General features: G+C 38.5%; 1 protein-coding gene across 1 annotated transcript in view; it reads left to right on the top strand.

Annotated features, from left to right (window-relative positions):
• LOC140245102 (puromycin-sensitive aminopeptidase-like) overlaps positions 1–13,095 on the top strand; it is a 70,314-nt gene extending 57,219 nt beyond the window's left edge. The window contains exons 18-19 of the mRNA XM_072324699.1: positions 10,532–10,684; positions 12,582–13,095. Of these exons, the coding sequence (XP_072180800.1) occupies positions 10,532–10,684; positions 12,582–12,770 (342 nt within the window). The 3' untranslated portion in view covers positions 12,771–13,095. The remainder of the gene's footprint in view (positions 1–10,531; positions 10,685–12,581) is intronic.
• Positions 13,096–13,681: the final 586 nt, after the last annotated feature.

The raw sequence follows: 13,681 nt of genomic DNA on the forward strand, positions 1-13,681 counted from the left end.
ACAGCTTGTGATATCACATGCATGGAACGATATAAAGAAAATGAACAGTAGATAAAATTCGACATTTTTTTGACCTATGTCATATGAAAAATAAAGGAAATAATAAGAAGACCATTTCAGGGTAATTCACAACCATTATAATTACTTCACCTTTTGGTCCTTCAGCAAATTACAGCCAAGAAAACTCCCATTTCATCCATTATCATATGTGACCCTGCAACTCAAAACAAACAAAAAGTCGCCAGATATGAATTTTTAGTTAAGACCATATTCTGAAAGAGCTGACTTTAAGCTTTGAAATGATGTATAACTCAAATCAAATGGACTCTCCTAACCTATCTAAATATTGGAAAGAAAGCACAAACTCAGGAAAAGTGTGAACTGAGAAAAGAGGCTCTGAAGTACAGTGTCTATTCAAGCGCTTAATCTTTACCAAACCGTGCTGGTTGTGCGATGAATGGGACAAAAAACAGGAAGTAAACTACCAGAGTAACAACAATGAAGTGTTTATCAGATTAAACTGAAATGAAGCATGCCTCATTAACACATTCTGTCCATAATTAATGCCAACTTTCAAAACAGTAGCACTATCCTTTCAAAAGTTATTAGAGTTGAAAGTGAAGAGTGTGGACAAGGTTTTTCAGAAATGAAAAAGGGATTCTAAAGACACACCTGTTCACACTATTCTACCAAAAATGTTCAAGATAAACTGCTAAAACAACATACTTTCCTGCCCGTTTTATGATACCAAATTTTAGCATAATGTAAAAGAAGACCCGCTCTTTCAGAAAATATGAAAAAGTCAAGTTCAGCTAGGTTGACCCATTTCACTTATTTTTCAGTCCTCACGCAAAATCAGTGTGCGCGACTGTATGTTCGTTTTGAGGTGCACGGTCACATATTGTAAACTATAATTGGAACAGAAAATCATGCAAAATCTGACAAACATGGTTGTCAGTTTACGGTTGCCATGCCAACCAGCAATATCGGACATAGCTTAATCATACATCAAAATGTGCGCAATAAGATTTTAGGAAAAGTCTCCAAATTTGGTTGAAATCGGGAGTGGCTACGAAATATGGTTGGGGGGGGGGGCCACAATGTGCCCCCCCCCCCCCCCCCCCCCCCGGCTTAATAAGGTTAACATATATGTCACTGACAAGTCGAGAAATATGCACTTATTTCAAATATTTTCCTTGAATATCATTCTACGCTTGTGACATCATACACTGTAGTAGTATTCTCATCCAGCAGTTACTTCACAGATATTTTTTTTAATTCATAACTTTGGAAAGGATTGTCCAATTTTCCCCAAACTTTCACTGAATGTATTCTACTAATATTGCTGCATTCACTCAATCCACATGTACATGAAAGTGGACTTGTCCTTTAAAAGATACAACAGTTACTGTACATTTAAATGTGAAGAAGGCCCTTAGCCCGTGTGGACGAGTCCCGAGTATATTCGGGCAAGTGTCTGTGGGAAATGCGTGTTGAAGCAAAATCAACCCGTCCTCAACAGGTTAAACACTTGGTGTCATGGTTTGAAAGCGTTCATGTTAAAGGCCTCTTGTTATTCAAGGTTGTAGCACTGCCTTACTTCCACATGCACACACTCACACAATGTCCCTGTTTCATTCTCAGTAATCATTTATCCAAATGTGCCCATAGTTTGTGCATACAGAATGTGACCAGACAAATATTATCCCAAGATAACTTCAAGTCCGTTTTTTGCCCCCTTGGTCATTAGACTTAAAATAAAATTGATGTCCATTCAGGGTGTGTTTCTCTTAATTCTGAAAACAATGCATCCTTTTCTGGAAAGTGTAATACTATACTGATGTTTTTTCCTAGTGATTTCCCAGTTTGAAAGATGAAGATCATCAGAGACGGATATTAGATCCTGCTATCAGATCTTTTCCAGTGAAGAGATCAGATGTAGTTAAAAGAGGAATTTCAGTCCAGTTAAAAGTTAGTCTGATAAGAAAGACTGTCACTGTTTTACTCCTTCTGTTCAGCATAACTTTTAACTGCAATTGAATTTCCCTTTGAAAATTGAACTACATATCAATAGGCCTATTTTTGTAAATTCCTGTCCTTTTCAAAACTAAGGAGAATTTCTTTCCTTCAGTCATAGGTTAAGATCTAAGAGACAATTTCCTTTATATCCTAATCATTTTACATTCCACATGAAATTGGCCAAAAAGACAAAAATGTTTGCAATTAGGTGAGTTTGCTGCATCCTGTAGAACCACTCCCAGTTGTGCACATTTGCCAAAAAGTTACAAAGATTTCCATTGCAAGCCACATCTGGCCACCTTTCAGTCAACATTGTTTGTAGGCATTACTGTCCCTTTAAAGCAGACATGCTGGTATGGTTCATGTGTGTTTATTTTAGTGGGTTGTTCTTATAATAAAAAGTTCATGGTATAGTAGATGACCATGTTGCAAAAATTGTGAGCAGATATTCCCTCATAATCTTCTTGCAGAGATCTGAATTTAAAGGGACTGTACAGTACTGGTTGAGGTGGGGATTCATGTTTTGAACATTCCTAAGTGAGATAATGAAAAGCCTCTTATGAAATATGAAAGAGCATGTAATTTTAGGAAGGATTCAACGTTTATTTGATGAAAATTGGTTTTCAAATGACCGAGATATCCCCAAAAGTGCTAATACGTGTAATAAAAGGTGACATGCCACAACTTTATTACGATCTCTTTGTTTCACCTAGTTTTTGGATATCTCAGCCATTTCAAATCGAATCATTTCATCGAATAAACTTTTGATACCCTTTAGAACTGCATGCTCTTTGACATCTCATAGAGTGGTTTCTGAATATCTCGCAAAACATTAAAAGCTAAATCCTCATCTTGACCAGAACTGTACACACCCTTTAAGTGCATAGTTTCAATGTATGTTATCAGCTACAAGTACCATACTAATGTAGTACTTCAAATACATAAACATTTGATCTTTGCATAGAAACATACTGTGAGAAAGCTGCAACCTGTATCTGATTTAAAGGTGATATGCCTGTATCTTGTGATTGTTTAATAATCTGAAGTGCCAATTACTGCAGAGCAGGGGTATTAATCAGCTTCAGGACTACTTTTAGGTTGGAGCAAACTTACACAGTTAGTATCTACTGGTCTTGCACATGTGTTATGGGTCTCACAGTTTTGTGTACCGGTACACACACCATTGCATTTAATCAATTACATTTCATTAACTTTTTTTTTCCATAATCATACAAATCAAAATGGAAACCTACCGCACTCATAGATTCTAAGTTCCAAAAATTTTCATGAGTGAGATTTTCATGACTCAGCATCTTGGCACGCGCGCATGTGCTTGAGTGAGGGAAGGTGAGGAAATAGGTGCAAGCTGGTGCATACTTACATTGTAAGCGACTATTTTTTACTTATTTTGAAAGACGAAAGGGAAATATGCCTTCAATTGCAACTCTGTGCCATGTGAGAGATCTTGAGACAGACCCTAAATGCTTGAGTCTCACTCACAATGCGTGAGACTTGGTACAGCTGTAGCTCTGCGCACTTTATAGCCTGTGCATGTTTTCATATTTACTTTATTAAGTTTAGACCAGAAAGTTGACCAGAAACAATTTAATATCAGCATTTTACATTATTCCCCAATTTGTCAAGACTTTATTATAACTTTTGACAGCCAAGTTTGAAGTCAATATTTCATGTACGAGTAGAATGGCCAGTGCATCATTTTGTTTTGAGGTGTACTGAGCAACTGTTGTGTACATGTAATGTCAGCCTATAGATTTGTACCATATATCACATAATACCAGGTATGCCTTTTCCTTTGTTATTGTTGATCTTTTACTGAAATATTATTCCAAGAAAACAAGTTTAACTCTTTTTTTTTTTCTGTTTTGCTCGAGTGCAGCATTTCTGAATATGAAGCTGCTTGGGGGTTAGCCCGACCAGACGCTGTTAATACGCTACGCGAATACAGCGTCTGACCAACGAGCGGGCACCTACAAAGTGGGGAACCACAACACAACTACAAAACTTATGAAAATTCATACGTTCTTTATAAACAATGTACACGTTACCAAACGTTACTCACCTTAGTGCATGCTTGTATTACAGAAGGTTCGTAAGTCCATTGAGAGCCCTCGTGATAAGTCCGCGGAACCAAAAAATGATACTTTCTGGCGGATTCCCTAACACCGTCAGGGTTCATCGTTGCAGAATTCAAAATGGCGCCTTGATCTCTGCGGAAATCTTTTGCGTGCGTGCGATGCGCTGCTCGAGTGTTGGTGTAGCAGCACGGTCGACAGCGCGACCTTTTGAAAGGGCATTCAGATCATGTGACCTCCCGGATATTGGAAATGGCCGGCCTGGCGTGAAAGACGATGTACCGTTCGTGAACCGTTCACACATGCTGCATATAACCATCATTTTAGGTAAGTTATTAAATCTAAATTTCAATATTCATAGCATAGATATGAAGTCTCATTATCATTTTGTTCGTCAGATGAGTTTGAAGTGACAAAAAAATGATCTTAAGTATCAAAATTCAATCCGATCGCATGCAATCGTTGGACCCTCTTCGTGTTTGGAGCTTCGTTGGTACAGCCCTGTCGCGCTACGTATGTACAGCGGCGACTGGGCTGTGTATAGTTACTTGGGGGTATGCCTATAGTGTGTATTGTAGACATCTAGGATATTGGCTTCTGTTTCATGATCAAATAAGACAAAACTCCCTTTGTTGAGTACCTGCCTGCATACCTGCATTTATAAGTTAACCCTGGGGGCTTCAGTTTCAATGGGGTTTGATATCGCTATACAGTATACTGTACTGTACTCGGATTTTTGTATTTGGAATATAGGAGGGCCAAAGGGGTCAGAAGTGTAAAGGCAGTGTACAATGGTTGCTTGGTGCATGTAGCTATTGATGTTTTTTTCAATAGCATGCCAGTTGTAATCATAATATCACCCCCCCCCCTCCTTTATTCAAGCTAGATTTATGATTGCCTCACAATACACAAAATTGATGGGATTCTGGGGCTTTTCTGAATTAAAGTCTGATAGTTCCTTTTTTCCCATTATTGATGCATCTTTTGTTATGTGCATGTAAATGTCGCTCATTGATTGGATAGGCTGGCACAATTACATTGTATATGTTACAAGTCATTTCTCCCCTCATTTTCCTATTGCTATTGTTACGCCCTACTCAAGAATCTGGGCTACTACCGATCGACAGACAAAAGGGAGTTATGAACACTTGGACAGAACATTCCTTTGTATAGAAATCTGGCCTAGCAACAATACATTGCTGAAATCATACAGTGTCTGGCTGCCAGTGTGGAGCAGCACTGTGCAGGGGAAGCTACAGGTGTTTGCATAGAACAATGTTAGTTGATTTAATACATAGGGGCAATACAACCACATGTCATACTGGCTTCATAGAAGTAACCTCAGTGGCTATGCAGCAGTTGCAGGGGCAGCAGTTAGACTGCAGGGTCTGCTGGAAAAGGCTTGAGCAGGCGATATGAGGTCGGATACCGGCAGTTTTTAGTCACCAAACTATGGCGTTAACTTGGGTCATTCGGGTGTACGTAGACAACCCGTACACGCCGTGCAAAGATAACCCCAGCTCGTGACAATGTGTTCGGGCCACTTCGGACAAGGAAGGAACCCGCCGTGTACTAAACGTCCAGTTGGAAACCGGCCCTTCGACGAGGTCTTGCACTCCGTCTTCGAAGCGAACTGTTTCGCGTTCGACTTCCGACGATCACGGAGACAACTTCAGCATGACAATACCAGGTTTTGTTTATCCCGAAAGAAACACTTTGGACTGTTAATAATCAAACCCTAATTGTAAACTGTGCGCACAGGTAGTATAAACTGACGAGTTATTGCAAGTGTTGAGTTTAATTAAAGAAGCTTATGCAAAACCATATCTGTAACCGGAGTAAAGTTTAGGCAATATTCATGGCCATATTGCGAAGTATTTGTTAAGTTTTCTCTATGCTATGAATAGTTAGGAGATTGATATGAAGCCGGCGTTCAAGCATTACGTCGTTAGAGTGAGATTTGAGGTGTCATGATAAGCATTGACTGATCTGTGTGCATGGGCGTATGTGACGTGTCTGTGTGTTGTTTTGTTTCTTGTACCACCACCTTATTTGTATCTAAATTGAAAGACCGGAAATAAAGCTTATAATTTCCGGAATTACGGTGTTTTGTGCTTACTTTGTCTGAGTTCTGTATTCAAGGAGTCACAATGGACCAACAAGCAATCACACGCTCTCACCAGCTGTGACAGTATAGTCAGTGGTAGGTTGAGGCAGTATTACTGTGCACAAGATCAGTATCAGTATTGAGACCCTGTAGCACAGGAAACACATGGATAGTAGAATCAAAGTTATCTAGAATTGAATCAGTCTTCATGCCCTGCCCACCAAGGTATATTGAGAACCATGAATGTAACACCCATCGGCCATGAATCAAGATTCTCTGAGTCTTGCTGGGTGCACACTTATCTAAAGATCAGTGAAGTTGAACACAATGCATACTGCAAGAGTGGAAATTTTCGCGCAACCAGAAGCTATAGCGCGAAAATAAAAACAAGCGAATATTTTTGCGTGCCATATGTTCCAGTAGCTGATGTCTTGATTCCGTGGAATTAAAAACATACGAAACTCTTCTTACCTGGCCAATCGCGAAAAATTAGTCTCGCAAAAATATCCATCCACTTTTACAGTAATGGGGATTATCAAACGATACACCCAAACTGAGCCCACATTTTCCCTGCTCAATAAAACCCCATGCTACAGCTGGGGTCTTCATTATATCATAGATGCCAAGTTCAAAAAATGTTTATGAGTGAGATTTCCATGACTCAGCACATCTCGGCGCGCGTGCATGTGTGTGAGCGAGGGAGAGAAGCGACTGAGCGAAGGGAGGTGGGTGTCCGCCCTCCCACGGTAGGGAGCTTTCAAACTGGTGACTATTTTTTACTTATTTTGAAAGACAAAAGGGAAATATGCCTTCAATTGCAACTCTCACTTTAATCCTTTAAGCTTTGCTTCCGATGCGCGAGAAAAATGAGTGTCATGCGTGAGATCGTGAGACAGACCCTAAATGCTTGAGTCTCACTCACAATGCGTGAGACTTGGTAGCTCTGTTATATATGTATACGCTGACTCCCATGCTCTGAAATTGGCAGCTTCCAGCGCTTGCCACATGCCCTCTGTTTTGCCCCCTGTCTTGCCCTGTGACCTTTTATGGTTATGACAAAAGCGCTAGACATACATGGCAGTGTGCCAAGATTGTTATGCAGTGGGATAAGGCTCTGTGGACTTAGGCTGATTCACTATAGCTGTACAGTCAGTTGCACTTGCAGGGAAGATGCAGTTCGATGAGTTGATATTAGCCGTCAAAAAGCTGTATGGTGTCTTCAAGGGGACACATAAAAAAGTGTCCATATCACAGGATAAAACCCTATGATAGATATGTAAACTGGTAGATGTATGTAATATAATGAAATAATTAAGAGAAGGGTTACACTAAAAATAAAAAATTTAAAAAAACATGGAAGAGATGGTGGTAGGAGAACCAAAAAAACACAATGAATGACATAGAGAGGATAGCAGGGGATGAAAGATGTAAGAGGAGAAGAAAGGTAACAAGAGAATTGCACAATGGGTAGGAAAGATGAGAAAATTGAACAAGATTGAACAAAAGATAATGTAAGACATTTACATGAAAGGAGTCATTTATAAAGATTAAGATTTGCACAACTGTTCTGTTTATCTCGCTTAATAGCTGTACAAAATGAAAATAATATGGAAACTTGTCAATCAATTATTTAGTTTTTTTTTCAGTTAATTTGAATATTTTTTCGAGGAATAGCCTGATTGGTAATTTCTAATGTTCTCTATTCTTCACCCTCCCCCCCCCCCACACACACACACACACAAAAAACTACACCAAAAACTAGCCCAATGTAATCAAAATATGGTGAGAATGAAGGAGTGATGGATAAAGAATAGCAGTAGGGACAAAGAAAAGAGATTATCATCTACATCAGCACACAATTTGGGCACTTAGAATACCACTCTAATTCAGTTTTAATAAAAGGGGGGGGGCTTTGATTTGAATGATAATAAAAGAAGACAATAGAGTTAGCTGTATGGCATGAAAGACAAGAGAGCTCATTCCTTATTGGTGATTTTCCCAATCATGTGCTGATGAATGAAAATTGAACTTGAATGCTTCCTGGACTGATGAAAACAAGTATCCTTGTGTAACCTTTAATATAAAAAAAAAACATTTTGTGTACTTGTGTATGCCCAAACATTTCATTTTTGTGATATAGTTTCAGGCAGAGAGTGCATTATTTTGTTGACTCAGAGCATTATTTTGATGGATTTAATGACCTGGAAAATTGAAAAATGATCATAATAATATAAAAAAAAAGAAAAGTAAGGGTAAACATCTGATCAATGGAAGTAATGGCCCAGAAATTGAGAAGAAAGAAAAAAAAAAAAAGAAAGGTTAACATTATACATTGTATCAATAGATGTAATGGACCAGTAAATTAGAAGCTCACTAACAAAAGAGAAAAGAATAGGAATAATCAAGAAAAGAATGTTTGATATTTCATGACTGTGTGGAAAAGCTTGTTTCTTTTTGTCAATGATTTACCCTGTACATTCCCTCCCAAACCACATTGCTTTTAGTCTCCTGAGCTGGTTTCTGTGGTGGCTATGACATGGTTGTCCATTCGTCCATCTGTTCATCCATCTATGTGATAAATCTTGTTTTCGTGATTTAACCGGGGAAAAAAAAAAAGGCAAGATGAATTTTCTTTTTACCTGATGCAGGTTTAAAGGACCAATATGATTTTGAGGGGGGAAAATTCCTTCAAAAGTCAGAGTAAAGTTGGCTGAACCATGTATCTTTATGACTTTTTTGCTCAAAATCTGTGATAGTCAGTAAAAATTGTAATGATTGTGTTTGATGGAAGAGTGTAAATGAAATGATATTTCCTTAACCCTTTGAATGGGTTAAAACAATGTAGGTGTATGTTCAGATGGTCCAAATCAAATGTAGCAGCTTGAAATGTGTCCCTCAAACCATTTCCTTTCATGACTTGATTCAAGAATGACCAGCTATGATTTTGATATTATTGTGGATAGGGAAGACATAAATTCAAAATTATTTCCATTGAACAATTTAGTGGTAAAAGTTAAGGGTAAAGGTCAGAGGTCACTGATTGGTTGAAAATATGTCTAGCAATTTCTCCAATCATTTGGAATATCCATTGTTGGTATCATTAGGTAAGAGGGGTGGATATAAATTACCAATTGCCCACATTGACAAGGTTGAAACATCCATGGTCAAATATCACCAAACTAATGTTGTGTCATAAAATTTTTGAACAAGGTTTACTGGTAAGTCAGACAACAATGTTACTTACCAATAATAGACAGAAATAGAGAACAATATCCTTTGAGCAAAGAGTGTTAAAGGTTGACTCCCAAGGTAGTCAAGATCAAATTTGAAATAATCTGTTTTAATCTATGACATCAGCTAGTAATATCCAGGGATATTAGAAAAAAAAACACTTTTATTTATTATTACCTCCACCAAGGGAGGAGGTTATGTGTTCGTTACCATTGGTTTGTTTGTTCGTTCGTTCGTTAGTTAGTTAGTTAGTTTGCTAGTTAGTTAGTTTGTCCGTGTTCAAAATAACTCATAAAGTAGTTAACGGATTGGGATGAAACTTGCAGGAAAGGTTGAGAATGACACAAGTAACAAACGATTAATTTTTGGTAGTGATCCGAGAATTTTTTGGGAATTTATGAAGGATTTTTGATATTTTGGCAGGTAGGGTCAATGAACTTGGGAGTTCAGGCTGCACGTATTTGAGGTTTGCCTGCGTGCACTAAAGTGCGTGCTCTAGTTTCTGCTGGGGTGAGGCGCGCCGTGCAGCTGAGGGTTTATGACGTAACAAAGGCTTCTTAATTGGGAAATCAGGCGACTTTCAGCACACAATGCTATAACTTCGTATAGGTGGAAATCACTGATATCTCCATGGAAGAACAAGATCAGTGGTGAAAATAATTTGCATGCTTGGCGGAGGTCTGCGCTCTCAGAGTGCTTCTCTAGTTTATTCATTTATTCATTCATTTATTTTGATGATGAAGATTATTTAACCTATTGTGAATTAAATGATATGAGAGGATAAAGTTCATTGTATCCCAGCAAAGACTTATTTTTCAGAGCTCTGTAACTTAAGCTTAAAGAGGTAATTTTTAATTTTTATGCCCTATACACGACCAGAACATGACATATTGAATTTTCTATGTACCACTTTGTAATGTCTTGATTCCACGGAATCAAAACACTCAAAATTCATCTTACTCAAGAGTGCATGAAAAATTATTGCATGAGAAGGGTAACGCTTTTTAGTGGGTTGCCCATTGCATTAAAGAATTCCGTAGTTACCTTTCTCGGAATTCATATTCCTTTTCCATTTTTGCAGGAGCATGTTCGCTCGCAGGACACCGTATTTGTGATCAGCGGTGTGACGGGAACGAAACAAGGCAGGGAACAGGCCTGGGCATTCCTTCAGGAGAAATGGAGTGAGCTTCATGAGAGGTATTCCGGTGGATTCCTCCTCTCACGTCTGGTCCAGGTGAGAGCAAATTAGCCCCTGCTAATATCGTGCCTTTTTTCCCCATGGAGAATGGTCACAAAATACTGTAATATTATATTGGATGACTACAGTGTGTACGAGTGGGATATCAGGGAATATTCTATGTATGTTGGTTTTAACGAGTGCCAATATACAGCTGTATAATAATGAAATCATTATCTATAATCATTATCTAGAGAAGTCATAAAACATAAAAAAGTACCATACATACGTACTTCAACTAGACTTATGAAGTTGAGTCTGCACTAAAAGAGGAGCGACTCGCACTGTATTTGGTGTATGTTGCAAGATGTGTGCACATTTTAACAATTAGAGTTCATGAGCTTTGAATAGTACAGTTGCAAGCAATCACGCACTCGGCAAACACTCTCACAGGAGACGAGACAAAATATGGCGAATTGTTGCATGCGGCCATAAACAGCAAGTAGCCTATGGGGAATCAACACATTGGCCTAGTATGCATTTCGTTCAATACACTCATATTACATGGTGAAAATCGAGCGGACAAGAATGTCCATTTTTAATGCGCAGGCTAAAACGTCCAATATAGATGATAATGTCGAATATTGCAGCTTTGCCAGGAACAGGTAACATCAAGAAAATTATTTTCAAGTATAAAGTACATTTGTACACAAATAAATGTGTAAATGCACAAACAATGATGTGGTAGTTTCCTCTATGTCTCTTGTTTGTTGACTTTGGACCCCGTGACACATTGCTGTTTTTTGAGAATATTTTTCCTGTTTTGGTAGATTCTTCTTCAAACAAAGAAGAAAAGGAAAGTAAAACATGTGATGTCACTATTAAGAACTTAGTCACACTTACTATGAAACTGCCATGCAGTTTTGAAAGTACAATACCCACTAAAATAGCCGATTGTCCACATTCACCCACTTCATGCATTGAGTCCTTTGCATAATGAACAGTGCAAACAGACCATTTCAGTAAAGCATGGGTTTCAAGAGGGCTTTAGTACATGTACATTGTAGTTCAATTACATGCTAGCTTCACTTGGAAATTCAATTTGAATTGTCTTTAATAGGAAGATAACATAAATATTTTCTTTTGCCCTGTGAGTTGTTTTCATGTCTAGTCTCTTGAATTGCTTTTCTACAACTGTTCCTGGATGTATGGAGAGTCTCTTTTTTTTTTTAATGCCTTCGCTGTGAAGTGTCACTGGAGGCATGTTTTGGGGTGGTCGATTGGTCCGTCCATCCTTCCATCCTTCCTTCTGTGTGTACGTCAGTCCATAATTGATTCTTTGGACATTATAAACTGTGGGTCAAAGGTCATATTCATAGAATTTCACTTTTTTTTCCTCCATATCTCTGCAGTGCCTGCAGGTACATATTTTTATGAAACCTAGTGTATGCATGTATTACCAAGTAGGGATTCTCTAGGGAAAGTTTTGACCAGGGAGTAAGAGTCCAGAGGTCAAAGGTCAAGTGAAAATGCTGAAATGTCACTCTCCCCCATATCTCAGAAATTGCTTGTGGTATTCATGAAACTTAGTACAATGATATGCATGCACTGCCAGACAATGATTCTCTCAAAAATTTAGGGTTATGATGTCTATGTACATTATGTCAATCTTTTTCATTTTTTGAAGCACCATGAGCACCAAAAGGTTGACCTGTATGCTATACAAGTGGCAACTATTACTATCATCATTCATTTTTATTAAAGGTCAACAGTCAAAACTCGCGTGAAATACCCAGCTGCCATAGCAACATTTCCAGTTTCTGCTAAGTTTGAACTTGAATCAAATTCACCTTGACCAGGTCAAAGGTCATATGAAAATGCTAAAATTTCAGTTTGATATCAAGATTCCTGTTTTCAGTCTTCAATCTACAATCCTTCCTCTCTCTTTCTCCAGTCATGTACAGAGGGGTTTGCGACTGAGGCACGGGCATCTGAAGTGGAGGAGTTTTTCAAGAACCACCCCGCCCCAGCTGCTGAGAGGACCGTGCAGCAATCCCTTGAAAACATTCGCCTCAAGGCCAAGTGGCTGGCGAGAGATGGAGAGAGCATCAGCCAGTGGCTGAAGGAAAAGATTCAGCTGTAAATGTGGTTTGTTACTTAACTGCCAGTGGCAATCTCTCCGGACATGGACAGGGGAAACCCCATTATTACAATCACGGGTAAAAAAAAGTACCACTTTTAACAAGGTGATATCATCGGTCCCATTGTTCTATGCATGTTGACATGAATATGGCATGATGACCCTGTCATAGCAATCTGAGTTGGAGCAAGCTTCTGTTCATTTTAGGACATCTTCCATGATTTTAAAACAAAGAAGGATTTATGCCATCAGATTAGATACAACAAAGCTTCATTTCCTGATGTTTTCCTGCTCTTTTACCTGCATCAGCATAAAACAAACATAACATAAATACACAAACTCACTTCATGATACCCATTCACTCTTATGCTACCCATGCTGTCCAGCTTTATAGATGTGTGTGCGTGTATACATATTTATATGTAAGTACACATTGAGCAAGTGTACTGTGAATTCACAAGTAACTGCCAGGCATGCATGTGAAATGCATTGAGCTGTATCCAACAAGTTCTGGGCTGCAGGTTAAGTGGCATTGCAGTAACAGTGCTCAATGTGAATATGATCTGTATCTAGTAGATTGGAGTAGAGTGGCTGAATTCATAGTTGTACCTCTGCAACTCCCCAAATTGGGATCTACAACTTACACTCCCTGAATTGGCATATTATGTTTGTACATGTGAGCCAAAGAGCTTAAAGGGATGGTACAGTATTGGTTGAGATGAGAATAGGGCTTTTAACTTTTTGCAAGATACCAAGAAAACACTTATGAAATAATACAGAACATACCATTTTAAGAGGAATTCAAAGTTTATTTGATGAAAATTAGGTTTTGAAATACTGAAACATCCAAAAACAAAGTAAAACAAAGGGATCATAATAAAGTGTGGGTCCCACACTTATTAGAATCGCTTTGT

The sequence above is a fragment of the Diadema setosum genome, chromosome 22 (genome assembly GCF_964275005.1).
Source record: "Diadema setosum chromosome 22, eeDiaSeto1, whole genome shotgun sequence".
In the NCBI taxonomy this organism is placed as follows: domain Eukaryota; kingdom Metazoa; phylum Echinodermata; class Echinoidea; order Diadematoida; family Diadematidae; genus Diadema; species Diadema setosum.